This window comes from Mustela nigripes, chromosome 10, assembly GCF_022355385.1.
Source record: "Mustela nigripes isolate SB6536 chromosome 10, MUSNIG.SB6536, whole genome shotgun sequence".
NCBI lineage: Eukaryota > Metazoa > Chordata > Mammalia > Carnivora > Mustelidae > Mustela > Mustela nigripes.
Window position 1 is genome coordinate 43,685,021 of NC_081566.1, and position 21,057 is coordinate 43,706,077.

Sequence of the window (21,057 nt, forward strand, 5' to 3'; positions counted from 1 at the left end):
ATATCCCGTCATTGTATCCTTTGGGGTTTAAGGGAGAGAAGAAGATATTCTGAGACAAAGGGAAACAGAGCATTTATCTCCAGCAGATTGGTCTTTAAGTAATTGCTAAAGGAATTCTTCAGATATCAGGAAAAAAACAGAGTAAGGATTGAAACTTCACTAAGGAAGAAAAAACAACAGACTGAAAAAATAAGGGTAAATATGATGGACTTTCTTTTTCCTAAGGAGTTTGTTAGGTTTGGTGTTTGTGTGACATTTTATCATTTGATATGGGGCTCCATATATGTAGGAGAAATACTTCAGACACTTATATTTGAACTGTGGGGAACGTGTGGGTGCCTGGGAGGCTCAGTCAGTTGGTTAAGTGTCCACTCTTGACTTTAGTTCAGGTCATGATGTCAGGGTTGTGAAACTGAGCCCTGTGCCAGGCTCCAAACTGGGCGTGGAGTCTGCTGAATATTTTCTCTCTCCTCCCTCTACCACTCCAATCCCTTTCTCTCTCTCTTTCTCTCCCAATAAATTAAAAATAAAATAAAATAAAATAAAATAAAATAAAATAAAATAAAATAAGATAAAATAAAATAAAATGTGGGGAGGGTGAATGGACTTAAGTGGAAGTACGGTTTCCTCATTTCACCTGAAGTGATAAAATGTCCAAACCAGGGGGAGAAGTGACAAGCTATATATTTGCATCTTAATACCTTGCGCAACCATGGATAAAACTATACAAAGAGATATGCTTCAAAATAACAAAAGCATATCAAAATAAAGTTATTTGAAAATGTTCCAAAAATCCACAGGGATGGGAAAAAAAAAAAAAAAAGAAATGGGAGTGAGAAACAGAGGAAAGAAACTCAAGGCAAATAACAAAATGGCTGACCCAGCCCCTAATCTATCAATAATTACTTTAAGTGTAAATGGTTTAAATTCTTCAGTTAAAAGACTGAAAGTGGCAGAGTGGACATGCAAACAAGAGACGACTATATGACAACTAAAAAAAACTAACTTCAATGTGAACACATAAGTGGGCTCAAAGTAAAAGACTGGAAACTATATATGCCAGGCAAAATTTGATTTGAAAAATAAGCAGCTATTATATCTCCTCCTATAATATTTCCTAAACTCTAAATACTTCAGTGTCCTATAACCAAGTTCTCAGAGTTTTTTTTCTATATATACAAATTCTCTGGTTGAGCTTAGCTAGAAACCTGCCTTTTTATAGTCCACATGCTGAAGAAGCCCAAATTCATATCACATTCCATGATCATGCCCCAGCTGCTGATCGATTGTGTGTCTCAAAGTGAAGTAGCCCCCACCCCCAACATATGTTTAGTACATTTATTCCTCAGGAAATAACTGAGCTTCTTAACACTTAAGATAGAGAATTTTCTGGGCGCCTGAGTGGCTCAGTCGATTAAACGTCTGACTCTTGATTTCTGCTCTGGTCATGCTTTCAGGGTCGTAAGACACAGTGTTGGGCTCCATGCTCAGTGTGGCGTCTGCTAAAGATTCTCTCTCTCCCTCCCCTCTGGTCTTCCCCTCACTGCTTACACGCATATGCTCTCTCTCTCTAAAAGAAGAGAGAGAGAAAATTTTCCATGATTCCAACAGTCCTAATGTGGCCAAGTATTTCATAAAATAAATATATATTATCACTATGCAGTCCACAAAAAGAAAAAATCGGATTTTAAGCACCATCATTTTATTTGAGATTAAAAAAAAAAGAGTTCATAAGAACTACGTCACTATATTTATTCATATTGACATATTTAGTCCCTAATATATTCTCTAAAACCCAAGGTGAAATAAGATACTTCACCTGCACACTGAGGTGGTTGTGACCAGTTCCCATTAGAACATGTCACTTCTACATCTCCAAACAGTTCAAAAGGTTTGGTGCATTCATAACGTGCAGTCTCACCAGGTAGATACCTAGTCTTCTCATCTAGGATAATAGCATTTTCCACTTTGGGTGGATTCTCACAGGAAATATCTGAATAGAAAGAAAAAAATAGCATCTCTAACATAATGATCATTTTGAGTAGCAAGTCAATGAATGGGATAAGGGAGATTTAAAATCAACAATCTGTCATGAAAGAGTGCCAATTTAGGAAATTTACATATAAGATTGAAGAAAAGGAGATAAATATTTTTTGGTAAGATTTAAGCTTGTATGAAAATGAGAGTTTTTCTGGACATTTCCCATTTTTAGTAAAATCAATATTACAAAATATATAAATTCAATATGAATTTGTAAACCACAAGAAAATAATAATAAAAAAATCATTTGATGTCATATTTTGGCTTGCAATCATCCTGTTTATGAATGTGATTTTAGGCCCTTAGAAAAATAAACACAGTAGGCACCTCCTTAGACAATAAATGAAGAATTAACACACTTTGAAGAGTACTAGATTTGAAGGGAGAAGATGATTAACCGAGGATTCAAACAGGAGATGAAGAAAGAACAGAAAAATACATGTTTAATTTCTAAAAGCACTCTTCAATTATAATAATTATTATTTTTTTTGCAAATGCTTAAGGACATTTCAATGAGAATTCAAAGTGTAATTCACTGGTGAGATTCAGGTGGGTATAAAGAAGAATAGGCCACAGCTACAGTTCCTAAACTGGAGCACACATTGAATCCCTTGGGAATTGTTGAGACACTTACAGGGTTGCAGCCCCAGAGCTTTTGACACGACAGGTCTGAGTGAGCCAGTGAATTACATCTGCATTTCTAACAATTGTCCAGAAGATGCTGATGGGGCTATTCCAGGGACCAGAGTTTGAGAACCACTGGGCTCAGACTAACCAATGAGTACACAGTTTCATTCCTTTATGTTAAAGCATAAACCTTCTTTGACCTGGCCTCAAACAATCATCTACATCCATTGTTTAAATGACATTAGAGGGAATTGTATCTTATATTACTTAAGACATTTTGATAAATAGATTCTAAAATTTTATCGAAGTACCTTTGCATTTTGGCTCTCCTATCCATTGGCCCTTAATGCACTGTATAAAATTGGGTCCATCCAATTGGTAAATCTTTGGACACACAAAAGTTACTTTTTCTTCTGACCTATATAAGTCCTTCTTCCGGCCTATAGGTATGGCAATACCAAAGTCAGGTAAGCCAAAACAATCCGTTTCTGAAAGAAAAGAACATGTACTTCTTTGGTAAATCTTTTAAAACACATAATGACCAATAACTAGAATGTAGAATAATAAGTACACATCAAACCAATGGGCACTAACACAATTTTTCTAAGTTGAAAAACTCTTAGAAGTCTTTTGACTTAATTATATTGAATTGTCCTATGTTTATCAAAAGTAAAATATGGGGATGATGATAAGGGAAGTCTGAAAAGGTAGAAATACATGTAATGCTTGATATCACATTTCTTCCACTGAAATTCTTTTTTGCTCATATGAGCCACCTACATTATGTACGTATTTGTATTTTTTGCTTCTGTCAAAATCTGTTACTTTTAATTATATCAAATATCTTAGAAAAGTATATACTTCTAAGGAGGTAACTGATAAACTAATAGTAAATTGAATAATGATGAGCTTGCTGAGCAGGGACCAGCTGTGATCGAGGCACAGAGAGGAGTCATCTGTGGACGTGTATCAGAGGATGTTGAATGTGCACATGAAGTGACGTGAAAGTGAAATAATTTGGGCTCATGCTTTCATACTTTTTTTTTTTTAAAAAGATTTTATTTATTTATTTGATAGAGAGAGTTCACAGTAGACAGAGAGGCAGGCAGAGAGAGAGAGAGGGAAGCAGGCTCCCTGCTGAGCAGAGATCCCGATGCGGGACTTGATCCCAGGATCCTGAGATTATGACCTGAGCCGAAGGCAGCGGCTTAACCCACTGAGCCACCCAGGCGCCCCAACATACTTTTATTATTAGTAGTGTTATTAATTCTCTACCAGACTCCACAAGTTTCCAGAGATACCTTGTTAAATTCTAGAATTACTGCCTGGTTTTATATTTGTACCCATTTATGCTCTGAATTAAGAATATTGATCAGCTTTAGAGTAAAATTAAATACACTGTACTTATGCATTCTGGTGGATGAGACCATTTTCCTCCTAAACACTTTATAGATGCAGATCCATTAGTCCCAAAACCTTCTTCACATTTGTATACTATTTCTTCTCCATCCTGGTAAGTGTCTGATTTGTGAAGAGGAAGACTATATGGAACCACATATTCTGGTGGGTCACAAGGAAGCCCTAATAAAAAAGAAAGAAAGAAAGAAAGAAAGAAAGAATGACTCCATATTTCATTAACTCTGAAATTTCATTTTAGGTACTGGTTGCCATATTTGGCAGTCTAATTGGAAAAGAAGTGGTAACACAGGAGCTACGATCATAACACAGAGAAGGTGCACAAATGCTTCGTAAAACCACCACTCTGATGTGTGTCCAGCTGGCAACCTGAGCAAGAGCTGGAAACTAAAAAAAATCAGTATATTATCAGCTGTAGCAGCTTCTTTCTAGATATGTTTCCTGAGGCAAGGGAAACAAAGGCACAAATAAACTATTGGGACTACATCAAAATAAAAAGCTTCCGCACAGTGAAGGAAATAATAAAACTAGAAGGTAGCCTACAGAACAGGAAAAGATATTTGCAAATGACATATCTGATAAAGGGTTAGTATCCAAATATGGAAAGAACTTAAAAAACTCAGCACCGAAAAAGTGAATGATCCAATTAAAAATGGGCAGAAGTCATGAACAGAAAGTCTTCCAAAGAAGAGTACAGATGGCCAACATACACGGAAAGATGGCATATGTCTCCTACTCAGAAGTAGATGTTTATTGGAGAGCCAATAGAATTTCATGAGATTTTATGAAGCTCTCATTGTCAAAACCTGTAATAAAAGAGGAAGAGTCTCTTTTCCTTGATACCGTTACATCCGTCTATCTCTGATTGTCTACATTTCACTATTAAATGAATGTTTTGAGCAAAAAAAAAAAAAAAGTGATTGTATAACGAATCAATAAAATTACCAAAAATGGGATAGATTTGGTTATGCAAAAATTGGTAAAGTACATGATTATATAAGTGATTTTAGATATTCAGATATAAATGATTTTAGATACTTAGAAACCTAACAGACTCTTTCTCATGACTTTGATGACAATATTGTTTATTGGATTGTACTGAAAATTAAAAGTAGAATTTTAGTTTGTATACTGCCCTCACCTATACACCGGGGTAGAGAACTCCATTTTCCCATTTCGCATGTTATCTCCTCTTTTCCAGATATCAGGAAACCATCCTTACAAGTGTAACTTAGTTTGCTGCCATGTGGGTAAAGCTTAGGTTTCAACGTTTCTTTTATTTCTTCTGAAAATTCAGATGATTTAATGCTTCCATGTTCTATATGAGGTGGTTGAGGACACCCGAGTTTTTCTGTATGAAGAACAGAGATCAAAGGGTCAAGTATAGATACAATGTATAAGTTGAAAAATGCAATCAAATACCATTTGGCGTTTTAAAATAAGGATAACTTGAACAAATTAAATTACTGAAAAACTGAAAAACATTTGAAACTTGCAAGCATATGTATCTCCATAAAATCTGTGCTATTATCTACTTGTTTGCTATGCCCTTTCATTCTTGTCCTGTTCATTATGAGGAGTAAAATAGGTGTAAATAGAAATTTTCTATGGCATTTACACAATAACTCAAAGTTGTTTAATCATTTCACAGAAGTGAAAGAGTTCTGCTTGATGTGTATACTAGTTTGTAATTTACTGCTTCAAGGTAAAGTGAAACAGATCTAGAGAAAGGTCTTCATCTTGTTCCTTTACACAGAGCACAGAGGAGTGTTAACCTCATTTGGAAGAATGTTATAAAGCAGGTTATGGGCTACTGACCAGCACAGCGTGGTATTGACTGCCAGCTTCCATTTCGGCACACAATTTCTTCTGCATCCTGAATAATATAATTGTCTTGACAGACAACAGATACTTTTTCTCCATCCTGATAATTCACTGTCGTTGCCATATTTTGAGCATTGGGAATCTGAGGTGGTGGGGGGCACGGCTGCGTGATAACTTCTAAAAATATTAAAATTAGATTTCTTGATTAAAAATCATAAGTTAAACATATTAATAAGATAATTAAACAAAACTCAATAGCAATATATCATTAATGATCAAATAATGACATTATGGTCTATATTTAAAAATACTCTTCAGCTTGTAGAGAGAGCACTTTAATATATCACATGTGGCTTATATTCTCACCGTCTTATTTGTAGTATTTTCATTATATTCTTTCTGTGATAAATCTTGCATAATTTATGTTAAAACTTATTTTTTAAAGATTTCTTTTTTTAAAAAATCATTTATTTATTTATTTGACAAGCGAGGAGTGGGAGAGGGAGAAGCAGGTTTCCCACCCAGCAGGCAGCCTGATGAGGACTCTGGGATCATGACTGAGCTGAAGGCAGACACTTAATGACTGAGCCACCCAGGTGCCTCTCTTCCAACAATTTCTCTTTCTTTCTTTCTTTTTCTTTTTTTTTTTAAGTTTTTTTTTTTTTTTAAGATTTTATTTATTCACTTGACAGACAGAGATCACAAGTAGGCAGAGAGGCAGGCAGAGAGAGAGAGGAGGAAGCAGGCTCCCCACTGAGCAGAGAGCCCCGTGCGGGGCTCAATCCCAGGACCCTGAGATCAGGACCTGAGCCGAAGGCAGAGGCTTAACCCACTGAGCCACCTAGGTGCCCCTCTTTCTTTCTTTTTTTAAAGATTTTATTTATTTATTTGACAGACAGATACCACAAGTAGGCAGAGAGGCAGGCAGAGAAAGAGGAGGAAGCGGGCTTTCAGCTGAGCAGAGAGCCCGAAATGGGGCTCGATCCCAGGATGCTGGGATCATGACCTGAGCCGAAGGCAGAGGCTTTAGCTCACTGAGCCACCGAGGCGCCCCTCTTTTAATGTTTCTAACCATTTGGAGATTCTAGTAAGTAAGTAGTAAGAGGCACTACGTAAATACTGAGTGGACAATTCAGTTAGAACTTGAACTTAATGACTGAGCCACACAGGCACTCCAAAAGAGAGATATTTCTTCAAAAATACAGCTTCCTTGCATTGAGAAAAGATAGTAAGAAAATCTGAATATTTCACTACTTATTAAAGAAATTGAATTCTTCATCAAGAAAAACTTCCAAAAAAAGCAAATCATATATCAGATGACTTTGTAGGTGAAGTCTACCAATCATGCAAGGTAGAATAATAACATGATAATATGCATAATAATAATATCACATAAATACTTTCAGAAAACAGAGAAGCAGAGAACAGTTCTCAATTTGTTTTATAAGGCCACAATAATCCTAATAACAAAACTTGGGAGATGCATTTAAAGAAAAAGTAACTATGGATTTATATTCCCCATGAATATAGATGCTAAACTCCTTAAAAATATATCAGCAAATTGAGTACATGAAAATATAGAAAGAATAACATCTCATCACCTAGTAGAGTTAACTCTGGGAAGGAGAGATTTGTTCAACATTCCAAAATTTATGTATATAACTCACTGTATTAACAGAATTAAGGGAGTCATCATATCGAGAGATACATAAAAAGCATTTAAAAACATTCAGCATTGATTGATCATAAAATTTCTCACTCAGTTAAGTGAGAATAGAAGGCAATTTCCTCAAGCTAATAAGGGGCATTTACAGAAATCCTTAACTGACATTATACTTGTGGTGAAGTGTTGAATACCCTCTCCCAGTGATCAGGAATTGGACAAAGATGTATGTTCTTATCTCTTCCTTTCAACAGTTTAGCAGAGGTCCTAGTCAGTAAATAAAAATGAACAGGCAAAATTAAAATCTTGTATTTTCAGTGATAAAATTGCTTACAGAAATTGCAACAGAGGGACGCCTGGGTGGCTCAGTGGGTTAAGCTGCTGCCTTCGGCTCAGGTCGTGATCTCAGGGTCCTGGGATCGAGTCCCACATCGGGCTCTCTGCTCCGCAGGGAGCCTGCTTCCCTCTCTCTCTCTCTCTCTCTGCCAGCCTCTCTACCTACCTGTGATCTCTCTCTGTCAAATAAATAAATAAAATATTTAAAAAAAAAAAAAAAAAAGAAATTGCAACAGATCTACAAATAGTACTTAAAATGAATAATGCAACTGGCATAGTGTCAGAGTATAAAATCAATGTGCACAATTCAAGTGGGACCAATGCATAGGAAGAAACTGACCTCACCTCCTCCCAGCGACTCACAGGTGTATATGGAACAATTTCCTCTGAAAACTAGCTGGATATCTCCTTCAAAACTAACAGTGAAAGGGCCACTTCCAGGTAGGCAGGAGAGTCAAGACCCAGTAGGGACAGAAACCCCACCCCTGGCAGGGCCACACACAGTCAGGTGTTCTCCCACACAGAGCTACTCCCTGAGTAGAGAGAGAGGTTCATATCCCACATCAGCACCCCAAACTCTGGGACCTGAAAAAGCAAGATGAGCCCCCAAAACTCCTGGCTTTGAAAACCAAAGGGTCTCACATCCAGGAGACCCACTGGGCTGCAGAGAACAGAGATTTTTTTTTTTTAAAGATTTTATTTATTTATTTGACAGAGAGAGAGGAAGAGCGAGCACAAGCAAGGCAAGCAGCAGGCAGAAGGAGAGGGAGAAGCAGACTCCCTGTTTAGCAGAAAGCCTGATGTGGGGCTCGATCCCATGACTTTTGAGATCATGACCCAATTGGAAGGTAGTCACTTAACCCACTGAGTCACGCAGGCGCTATGGTCCCTCAGGGGACCCACCTGAAAAGAAGACTTGGAGAAACACCTAGACATATGAGAAGGAGATTCATTTGTTGATCTTAAAACATCTACCTGAGGGGCAGGGGTCTGTTGGGACTCTTTCCCCCATGGAGATGCTGACACTTTTCACCTTGGTAACACCCGCGGGTGCACTCCAGCCCAGGGCTCTCCTGGGGCCCCCTCCCTGCCTTCTCCCACTGCCTCGCTAAAGCTGGCAAGCACGCTCAGCCCACAGAGGGGACGCTCCTTGATTTCCTGGCTCTCCTGGCCAGAGGGGCTTGCCTTTCTGAGTCCCACAGGACTGTAACACTGGAGAGGTTATTCGTGGCAGTCTACCACCTCCAGGGCACTCCACAGACAGCGGACTGACACACGCCCCCAGGCTTGCTGTGACAAAGGCCTATTTGCGAGTCCTGGAACCTTAGCTCCAGGGGCACTTCGGGTTTGCGGCACATCTGGAGGCTTCTCCTGGGACGGGACCTTTGTGCTCTCTTCAGCCTCAAAGAAAACCCAGACACTAATTCTTAAAGCTACCTGATGGGATGTTAATTTAAGGCCACCACATTTCTGGGTTTTGTTTTATAGCTGACTGAGGCACTGATGCAATTAATACTTAGGAATAGTGTTTGGGCTAGTTTTTGAATTTACTTCCAGCTGAAAAATTATGTGTAGTGATACATAAGCAAAAAATTTTAAAAGATGCAAAAATACTAAAATTACAAGTTAGGAAGAAATAGAGTAAATTTTTGAAAACAAGAGCTTACCTGTGCAGCTTAGTTCGGGGTTCCATCGCCCATTTATGCATGTTGAGAGTTTTGACTTTGTTGGTCCTTTGCATTTATAACTTACATTCTTGTTATGATCATATATAGTCTTACCTAATGGTTGTGTCTGTTTGGTCAAGTTGAATTTACATTTTTCAAGTTCATTGGTTGCTATAAAATGAAGATATTCCCTTGAAAAGACTAATAAGAATCAAAGCAACTACTACAAAAAAATATCTTAGAGTCAATAGTATAATGAAATTAGCATCTGAGCCCATAAATCCCACCAACCAATCTACTCCCGACCATATGGCATGAGATGGGCTCTTACGTATGAACACAAGTCTCATGTCCAGTCCTGGAGATTTCTGGGAAAATGTCCATCATAAATACCTTCTGCATATTGGGGATTAGAAAAGTGTAAAAGGCTCACTTTTTAGGATCATCTACATACTGAACAGTCATCGCCTTGACTACATTTGGTCCCACATTTATCTGTGGAAGTAGAATGTATGAAATTGCTAGCTTAAATATATTTTTTCAATAAAGGTAATACAATAAGAAAAGTAAAGCTAAGATGTCTCATACAGAATGTGAATATTTAAGTAGATCTTCGGCATGATCACTAAAAAATAGGAACAGATTCTTGGAATTAGAAGCCGATTTTAGTTTTACTGACTCTGAGTTAAATATACCAACTGTTTATATAGCTACATATTCCAAAAATTCAATGCAGATTGAAGTAAGTACAGATTGATATAGAGGTCTTTGTTAATGATTTGTTCATGTTGGCCAAAGAAGTAATGATTTTGTAATAAAAAATAAAACAAAGGAGACTAATTCAAAATACATTAGAGGCTGAGAATTAGTCCTGTTTTTAAGGCTTGTCCACAATGTTGAGTGAGACAAAACAAGGTGTTCAGGTGATGGTAACTGAAGGACAAAAGGGGTGGTGGTGGTTGTTCTCATTGCGCTATGACTGATTGGTTTCTGAAAGAATTTCTTTGTTTATTAGGAGAAAATAAACATTTGGAGAAGAGTGAACAGCTAGACTAGCTGGAGGTACGATATTAATACTGAATGAAGAAAATTGGAGTAAGGGCTATGATAGGTGTAAGGGGATTATGTTAAGCTGAATATAGGTAGAAGATTAATCATTGGAAGGCAAACTCTGAGATCAGAAGAGAATTATAATTGAAGCAGGTATTTTAGAATAAGAATGAAAAGTTGAACGTTTTCATGCCTGTTATAACTTTGGGTTTTTCCCTGATGTGAAACAAGGGGTGATCATTTGTGGAGATAGAAGAGGACAAAGATGAGGTTTGGTCTTGAAGGACTGACAGTACGTCCAATGGGAATGTGTTCAGCAAAAACATAAGGATTAATAAACAACAAAACTTATGATTCATTCAACAAACTCCTGTTTAATGTGTGCTGTATGTCTGCCAGTCTTTTGGGTATTGGGAATACATCACGAACAAAAGAGGTAGTAAATCTCTGCTCTCATGGACGGTGTGCCTAAGCCCTGCCTTCTCCTTGGAACAATTAATGCCTAGAAATCTGATGAATAAGTAAGACGGGACACTCAGAGCTCTCTTTGAATGTAGGACTTAGGAAAACTCTAGGAAAGAACTCATTCCAAGAGAAAAATGAAAAGGTTCCCCAATATTTTCCATGTTAGTCATAAAAGACTTGGTCATCCAAAAGTCAGGATGATTTACATACATCAACCTGAGTGAAGTCATCCATCAGATTGGTTTCCTGGCCTAACCCTGACTGCCTCTTTTGACGGAGTTCTTTGTCAATCTACTGATAGAGAGGGCCTGCGGCCCACCCACCCTCAGCTCATAAACTTGTTGCATTTGAAACAGATTGGGAAATTGTTAGAGACTTCGAGAAAGGCAAGATTCCTACAGGAATGTAGCCAGTGGGTATTAACTTCCCTTTTCCAGGGTTTGAAATTAAGAGTACTACCTAAAAACAAAAGTGTTCTATTTTCCTGGAAATTAGTACTCATATTTAAATCATATGAATAGGGACGCCTGGGTGGCTCAGTTGGTTAAGCAGCTGCCTTCAGCTCAGGTCATGATCCCAGCGTCCTGGGATCGAGTCCCACATCGGGCTCCTTGCTCGGCAGGGAGCCTGCTTCTCCCTCTGCCTCTGCCTGCCATTCTGTCTGCCTGTGCTCGCTCTCTTTCCCTCTCTCTGACAAATAAATAAAATCTTTAAAAAAAAAAAATCATATGAATAACCATAAGAAAAATTTAGCTTCATACTTATAAACAGTGTTAATATCAGGGACAGAAATATTGATAAAATTCTATTGTAATTTGTAGACATAAAATGAACTATAAGCAATGTCTGCTTTCATTATAATTGAAGAACCGGCTTTTTTAAAATAAGGTTTTATTTACGCATTTAAGAGAGAGAGAGAGCATGAGAAGGAAGGTCAGAGAGAGAGGGAGAAGCAGACTCCCTGCTGAGCAGGAAGCCTGATGTAGGGGTCCAATCCCAGGATCCTGAAATCACGAGGTGAGTGGAAGGCAGACACTTAACTGACTGAGCCACCCAGGTCCCCCTGCAATGGGACATTTTCAAGAATATATTTAAATTTCAAAAATATGTTAGCAAATATAGCTTTTAAAATAAAATATTAAATTTCATTGACTGTCAATTTGAGAAGTGTCTTCTCACCAATGCACTGAGGAAGTGGGGTCCACATTCCATTAAGACATGTAATTGACTTGTGTCCAATCATTGTAAAGTCCTCCATGCAATTGAACTCTACCGAATCTCCATGGTGATAGGGAGGGGCAGAAGGCTCAACAACAGAGCCGTAATGAAGTTCAGGTATATCTCTACATGTACTCTCCACCTCTGCAAAAATTTCACAAAAATATGTTTACTTACAAAATGCAATTTATGTGTTTATATGAATACACTGTTGATTTTTGTTTAAATATGAATACTTTTTATACATTACCAATACATATAGGCAAGTCTGTCCATTGTCCGTCAACACACTGAATTTTTTTAAAACCCTTCATCAGAAATCTAGTATTGCAAACATATTCCACCAAATCATTGTGTTCATAGATTTCTTTTTGTGTTTCTTTAACTTCCCCATTGAGGAGTTGAGGAGGTGGAGCACACTGTTTTGTTTGATCTAGAAGAGAAATACTGTGTAAATAATGGTTAAATTATCTATCTATTCTACGACTTAAAAATCCATAAAATAGAGAGTTTTAAAAATTAATTAATGTAATTTACAATATAATTTTTATAGTATTCTCAAACAACGGCATTACATCAGAAACATGTTTCCCAGTTCTATTACTTACACTGAACAAGGGTATTGGAAGTATATTTAAGCCCAGAAAATATGTTTAATAATCTAGATATTCTAAAGATGTATTAATAAATGTGATTGTGTAAATTACAGCAATATTCATATTTCATGGAAACATTTTATCAAAAGTGTTGGAGAAAATGCCATGATTTGAGAAAAGCATTTGATCAAGATGTTTTAACTTTGATTAAGCATACATATGATTGAATTGATAATAAGTTGCTTGAATATTATTTAGACACAATGAAACTTGAGGAAAGGCCCATGCTATACAAAGTGTCCAATATTATTGGTGAAACTGTAGACAAGGAAAAACAACAAAAGGAATGTGAGACGTCATATGTGTATCTATGCATACTTCCACTACATATTTCAAGAAACAATTGGAGATTAATTGCTTAACTAAGGGAGTCTGAAGGATCTACCCACCCAGTACATGTCCTGGCTTAATGCACTAGATTATAGACACACTCAAAGCCAACAGAAAATTAAGATGTAAAAAAAAGGCTGATATCCAAATCCTAATTCTTATTTTAGCAATTGTTAAGATAGATATTCACCTTTACATGTTGGAAAATTAGGGGACCATCCAAAGTGGTAACATTGAACTGAATCTGGTCCAACTCTTTTAAGTCTTGGTTTGCAGGAGAATTTCAACATGTCTCCAACTCTATATTTGTTCTTTCTGGGATTAACAATTAAGTTTTCTTCTACTTCTGGAACCTTGCATTCTATTTCTATAAAAAAATGTCAAACAATTTAGTGAGAATATTTAATCAAACATCACCGAAGTAAATTTTATGTGTCTTATAAAAATGAGGATTTGAATACTGCATATACAGAGGGGCATCAGATAAATCCTCCTCCCCAAAATATTCCATATTAGATTTTACACACCTAAATTCATAGAGGACTAAGGAATATTAAGGCATTGAATAGCAGTATATGTATCCTGAAAATTTATTTGTAATGTCAACTTGCTTATTTTGGATCTAATTTTATAACTGCCATTTATTTATAAAATATAAGTGATATTGTTTTGTACTCTCAAAACAGGAAAGTATTCTCTTGCATTAAAAAAAGTGATGCTATAATTTTAAATTGCACTCAAAAAAGAATTGGTATTTTAATTTAATGTAAATATAATTGGAGAACCAGAACACACTTAAGGCATTTCTAATGTGGCTTAAAGACACTATTAAAATTGCTTAATTTATATTATATTATATAATATAAATATAATAAATATATATAATATATAAATATTATATAATATAAATTATAAATTATATATTATATAATAATTATATAATAATTACTATGATTATATTATATAATTATATTAGCAAAGAAATAAAACTGAACCATAAACTGAAACATGAAACAAAGTAAAGAAACATGTTCAAGGTCACATAACTAGGCATATTCTAGGTGTCCTGAGTATTTATATAATATGCAACTATCTATTTTTATTGAACCTCTAATTTATATCATCTGTTAATAAACTGTTGATTATTCTCATTCAATTTAAGAATATGAAAATTAGGGGCGCCTGGGTGGCTCAATGGGTTAAAGGCTCTGCCTTCGGCTCGGGTCTTGATCTCAGGGTCCTGCGATCGAGCCCCATGTGGGGCTCTCTGCTCAGCAGGGAGCCTGCTTCCCTTCCTCTCTCCCTCTGCCTGCCTCTCTGCCTTCTTGTGATCTATGTCAAATGAATAAAATCTTAAAAAAAAAAGAATATGAAAATTATTCCTTTAAATATGTCAAATTTGTGACATTTATGACATTCCTAAATATTATAAAAATGCATTTTTCAAATTTGGAACCCTCCTATCTTGCTAATTAATTTGCAAAATTAAAAACTGGGATTTAAATATTAGAATCATACTAAAATGAAAAACAATCCTTTGACATAGCAGAGCATTTGTAATTATTAAAACATTTTACAGATGAAGAAGAGTGAACAAAGCTCCAAATAAGCTTGGTTATTGCCCTAGGATACATGTTTAGTCAACAATGGAATTAGAATTTAGTCAATGATGGAATTGGAATTGACTTGGCTGACTCCACAGGATTCACTTCCTTATCCTTTAATCACTTCCTTCTCTCCACATCTATGAGAACAGCCATTCCAAAATGTTTTCTTCTCCCTGTTCTCTGGGTCCTCCTTTTTTCTAGCTACTTTGCCACCCACTTCTCTTCTGCCTGACACTTAAACTTTGGAATGCTTCAGGGCTCAGTCTTGAGGTCTCTTCCCTTTTTATTCTGTATTCTTTTCCAGTTTGCTGTCATCATTTATTGGGTGACGATTCTAAATATATCTTTCTTAGTTAGACTCATATATTCAGCTCTGTAGTTTACATATCCAATTTTGACTGTCCATGGGCAACTCAACCATAACGTGCTCAAGTCAAAAGCTGTGATGTTCCTCCCAAAGTGCTCTTTCTTCTGTCAGCACCATCTCATAGAAAAGCATTGCCATTTAGCCGCTTGCTTATGAAAAAAATTTAAAACAAGCATGTGAATCCCTTGACCATTACTCTGTCTTGCATCCAATATTTAGTAAACATCAGCTGTGTTTTCTACCAAGAAAGTAGATCTTGCATGTGTTCTGCTTTGCAGCTCGTCAGCCATCTCCTTATCCCATTCCCCACACTTACTCATCCTGCAAAAATTCCTGAATCTTCTCTTGCCCACCACAAGTACAACATATAGAAAAAAAAAACTTTAAAAAAATCTAAATAAATTTATATTCTTTTTTCCTTAAGACTTCTTTATGGGTTCTTATCAATGAAAAAATTAATCTAAAGGCTGACATGCCTTGAAAATAACCTGAATAATCCTTTTTTGCTTCCTATCCCTCCTCAGTTCATAACTCTCCCAAATCTTGAGTAGAATCCACTGACCCTGATTTTTCCCAAATATTGTTTTGTTGTCAAGGTTTTGCATATACTGTTCCTTTGGCTTGGAACACCACAAATCCACTCTAGTTTCCCAGATTCAAGTCTTACTCCTACTCTTAGAAAATAGTGGATTCTCAAACACGAAAGAGAGTCATGTAATAATTGTCCACGGAACTTGTCCAAGTCAGAAAAGAAAGAGCTTTGGGACCTACAGAAATTAACACTCGAGGTAGAAGGTGTAAAAGCTGAAACTCAAGAGCAAAATAGCTGAGGAAATTGTTAGAAGCTATAATTTTGGTTTTCTTATGCCATACACTAAGAGAACCCCATTTAAAATAATATGAAAGACTGCATTTGGATTAAGAAACATTATTATACTTTATTTACAAATCTATCATGTATATGGCCCATAGGAAACATTAATATACCGTGTTAAAGATTAATTATTGTATTTGGGCTTTAAAACATTCTGTTCTCCCAGTTTACATTAAATCAGGAGACACCTGATTTTAGTCATTCTCTCTTAAAAATGACGTTAAATAATGCAAATTTGTTCAAAACGGAACATTTTAAACACGTTTTGTTGATTTTGTTAATCTTGAAAAAAGAATACCTGAAAAAACAGCACTTACCATAACATGCTGGTTTATGAGACCAACCGTCATTATCACACACTATGGAACCTGCACGCCCATCTCTGCTTTCATATCCGTCAAGGCATTCATAGTCCAACGTGTCATTGACTTTAAACCACTGGCTCTTGTTTCTGATTCTGGCATTCTCCAATACTGGCACATCACAAGATTCTAATGCATAATAGAATCCAAGGTTTCATTTCTAATATCATTTAATGGACAGTGTAATTAAGCCTCATCCCAAGGAGGTCAAAAAAGCTTTATCAATTAGTATGTGCCAATAAATTAAGTATCCATATTAAAAGAATCTAATACCAGTGATAAATCATTGTCCTGAAAAAGTTACTCAAAAAGAAAAAAATATGTTTCTACACAGAGTTTTTCTTATCACTGTGAAAAATTTATTCTAAGAACACTTTTCTCATTTATACTTATATGTTTATCCCATGTTTATAATAATATAGGCTGTTACAGGTGTATCAATACTTTATCTAGCGAAGTGGAAGAGCATTTTGTGAATTAAGATGCCAAACTCATTAGCAGTGTGACAAATAGGCCAGATTGGTTGATTCAAGATTAATTTTCAACAGTGCGAGTAATAAACATCCAATAAAACTGTACTTTACAACATAATAATTTCCAAAGCTCATAAGCTTATTTTCTTTCCCCAATATATTCCTAATGGCTGTGTATTCTTTAAAACTTACCAAGATTGAATAGAGAGCTAACTCAACTTTTTAAAATTTGTTATAAGGAAGTAAAGTGTTAAAAGTGTCAATTTTTGCTAACACAGTAGTAGAATGATGTTAATAAAGGTTGTAAATAATTTATCTCAAATGTTATACTGTGTTATGTAGGCAGCTAGAAAGCAAAGCTATACTAGTGAAAAATGAGAGAGAGATTTTCTCTTCCATAATAAGAATGTTTTAATGGATAACTGATTGCAATTTAGTATAAAATGAGTTCGATATGGGAAAAACTTTATCATTTTTCTCCCTGTGGCTAGTGCCCATAGTAAACATGGAAATGGAAAGAAATATGGAAATGAAAACAGTAGAAATGGATATTCAAATATCCACTTTACTCTAAGTGAATATGCTACATATCAGTTCAGACTATCACTGTGTAGCTTTGGAGGATAAGTTAAACTGAACAAATTGTTCTTAGAAAATCTTCATAAATATCTAAGGACAGGGAAATCTTTCAACACAACTGCATTTGGTATTATCTAGAAACATTTCTGTCTTTAATAAATAGATATTTATGCAGATTTCCTAAGGGAGAGGATTTTTTAGAAGTGGATTTATCCTGGATTATCAAACATGTAAATTCTATAGGTTAAATTAAAATTATGCACTATGGACCCAGGTCTTCACTTAAAAATGTAACTTTTAGGGGTGCCTCGGTGGCTCAGTGGGTTAAAGCCTCTGCCTTTGGCTCAGGTCATGATCCCAGAGTCCTGGGATTGAGCCCCGCATCAGGCTCTCTGCTCAGCAGGGAGCTTGCTTCCTCCTCTCTCTCTGCCTGCCTCTCTGTCTACTTGTGATCTCTGTCTGTCAAATAAATAAATAAAATCTTTGAAAAAATGTAACTTTTATGTCTGGGAACAAAGAATGACATAAAGTTTAATCACCTTAAAACAGGTACAGTAGGCACAAGGATGTCAGCTAAAAATAAATGAGTTTATAGAAGAATACATATAAGCCTCGCTATCTAGTTTCCAAATCACAGGATGTTTTATTTTAATTAATTAATTAATTAAATCAGAAGAAGTTTTAAAGTGGAAGAAAACTTGAACTGAAAGATGGACTGATATGCCACCTTACAAGTGATTAAAGAGTGAAAAAATGTATTTTTTATTTATCTTTTTAAATGAGAACCATGTCAGCCCTTGCCTGCAGAGAAGAATTAAGTTAAAGTAAACTTTTGCACAACGATCATCAGGATAATGAATATGAACACAAAATTACTCACTAATACATGTGGGTTGACGAGACCATCCACTTTCCAGACATGTAATTGATCCTGAAGTTTTACCATCTGGTGTTACATATCCTGGTTTACACTGATATTTTGTTTCTTTATTCAAGGAATATTCACGTTCAGATTCAGAAAAAAATCCATTTTCAATTGTTATATCTGATTTTAAACATCTTTCTGAAAGGGAGAAAGTACAAGGAAAAGATAAGCATGTAAATATTTTTATGAAGGCTCAAATAATGTAGCAATATAAAAAATAAGGAGTCATTTATAGATGAAAACCCAGAAAATCCAAATCACCCAAATTCTTGAGACAGAGAAAATAAGCTATGTGTTTCCAAAGACATTAAATCAGGATAGTTCATTAAAAAAATTTTTTTGTTGTTCATGTCCTCTGCCCATTTCTTGATTGGATTATTTCTTCTTTGGGTGTTGAGTTTGCTAAGTTCTTTATACATGTTTAAAAAAAATTAAAAAAAAATTTTTTTTTGAATAAAGAAGCAAAATTTAGAATACTCAGAATCCCTTCTAGGAAAATATTAGAAATTTGTCTAATGCATCTGGAATCCTACAGCATTCCAGAATTATACGGGCAATGGATCCTCTCCAGGAACTTGTTTTAAATATTGTGTGCTTAGCATCTCTTTAGCAACCCCAGCATTCAGTTAACTAATTGAGATATCTCAATCTGGTGGTGATCTCAGAGAATCTGCCACCATAGCTACTACAATTCTGAGAATTTGAAGTGTTTGTCATCATACCTGTGTGCTTGAAACCACATGGATAAATGGAGTTTGATGAGTATGACACAGATTAACACATTACATTCATTTATCATCTAATACCAAAATGATGATCCTCAAATTATGTATGTATAACTTCCCTTGAAACAATAAAGACTTCTGTCAGTTACCAGGTCTCTTCACAAAATTCAGCTTTATTTATTGACTAGCCCATGGATAAAGAAGAAATCAAAGGAGAAGACATGGAGTATATATTTTTTCATAATTGGTAATTTTATTCCTTCATGTGGGACACCTAACACTCAGGATATGGAATTAAAGTATATAATTTTTTTTTTTTTTTAAAGACAAGCAGCGCCTGTGTGGCTCAGTTGGTTGAGCATCTGACTCTTGTTCTCAGCTCAGGTCTTGATCTCAGGGCTGTGAGTTCAAGCCCAGTGTTGGAATCCAAGCTGGGCATGGAGCTTACTTAAAAAAATACATTAGAAAAGACATTAAGTCTTTTCAATTGAATGATAAGAAAAACATTTTAAATAAAATTTTGTGAGATGGTACTAAAGTAGTGCTGAGAGGGAAATTTTACCATTATATAACTATGATAGAAAAGAGTAGACAGCCTATTGACTCATTGTTTCTGCTTTAAGAAATTAGAAAAAAAAAAAACGAAAGAGAACCCAACATATACATAAATTTGAAAATACAGACTGTTTTTAGGGAGATGGTAGAATAGGGTGCTTTATTATTTTCTATTTGATTTATTTGTGCTCTAATTTTTATTATTTCCTCCCTCTAATTTTGGGCTTATTTTGTTTTTCCTTTGTTTCTTGAGGTATAAAGTTGGGCTGTTTATATAAGATTTTCTATTTTAATGTAGGCATTTGTCATTAAAAACTTCCCTCTTCCCATTGATTTTGCAGCATTTCTAAATTTTGTTACATTGTGTTTTTATTTTCATTTGTCTCAAGATTTTTTTTAAAAAATATTTTATTTTTGTGAGGCACCTGGGTGGCTCAGTGGGTTAAAGCAGACTTCAGCTCAGGTCATGATCCCAGGGTCCTAGGATCGAGCCCCGCATCGGGCTCTCTGCTCAGCGGAGAGCCTGCTTCCTCCTCTCTCTCTGCCTGCCTCTCCATGTACTTGTGATCTCTGCCTGTCAAATACATAAATAAAATCTTTATTAAAAAAAAAAAGATTTTATTTTTGTATTTGACAGAGAGAGGAGACACAGCCAGAGAGGAAACACAAGCAAGGGGAATGAGGGAGGGAGAAGCAAGCTCCCCACTGAGCAAGGAGCCCAATGTAGGACTCGATCCCAGGACCTTGGGTTCATGACCCGAGCCAAAGGTAGATTCTTTTTTTTTTTTTTTTTTAAGATTTTTTATTTATTTATTTGACAGAGAGAGATCACAAGCAGGCAGAGAGGCAGGCAGAGAGAGAGAGAGAGAGAGGAGGAAGCAGGCTCCCTGCTGAGCAGAGAGCCTGATGCGGGGCTCGATCCCAGTGTTGGGTTCCCCAATGTTGGGTCCCCCAATAATGGGTCCATGATTAAAGGAGTGAGATTGATACAAAGTGAAAGTCAAGCAAAGTTTTATTTCATGCCAAGCATCAAGAATCAAACTGACCATTCAGGACAGTCTCTTACAGAGAGGGTGACCCCTCCCTGCCTCACAGGCTAACTTTTATAGAGCAAAGGCCATGTGGCCTTTTATAGAGCCTGGCCACACACATGTGGCCGATAAGATTGCAATACACAGAGAAAGCTGCACAGTCATGCTAGGTCACACACGGGTGGCCAAATGAACTACAATTCACCCCATAGTAGCTATTTGAACTAGCCTATCACCTTAGTCAGAATAGGTGCCCAAAAGACACCC

At 36.0% G+C, this 21,057-nt stretch overlaps 1 protein-coding gene across 2 annotated transcripts in view; it reads right to left on the bottom strand.

The window, feature by feature from the left end:
• LOC132025681 (complement factor H-like) overlaps positions 1-21,057 on the bottom strand; it is a 79,869-nt gene that overhangs the window by 3,141 nt on the left and 55,671 nt on the right. The window contains exons 10-20 of one of the 2 annotated variants that reach the window (XM_059413296.1): positions 18,435-18,617; positions 16,458-16,631; positions 13,483-13,659; positions 12,557-12,739; positions 12,268-12,450; positions 9,574-9,744; positions 5,902-6,084; positions 5,225-5,434; positions 4,072-4,248; positions 2,979-3,155; positions 1,820-1,993 (exon numbers count right to left, since the gene is read on the bottom strand). In XM_059413296.1, coding sequence (XP_059269279.1) covers positions 1,820-1,993; positions 2,979-3,155; positions 4,072-4,248; positions 5,225-5,434; positions 5,902-6,084; positions 9,574-9,744; positions 12,268-12,450; positions 12,557-12,739; positions 13,483-13,659; positions 16,458-16,631; positions 18,435-18,617 — 1,992 coding nt within the window. The remainder of the gene's footprint in view (positions 1-1,819; positions 1,994-2,978; positions 3,156-4,071; positions 4,249-5,224; positions 5,435-5,901; positions 6,085-9,573; positions 9,745-12,267; positions 12,451-12,556; positions 12,740-13,482; positions 13,660-16,457; positions 16,632-18,434; positions 18,618-21,057) is intronic. The other variant, XM_059413297.1, reaches the window with a different exon arrangement.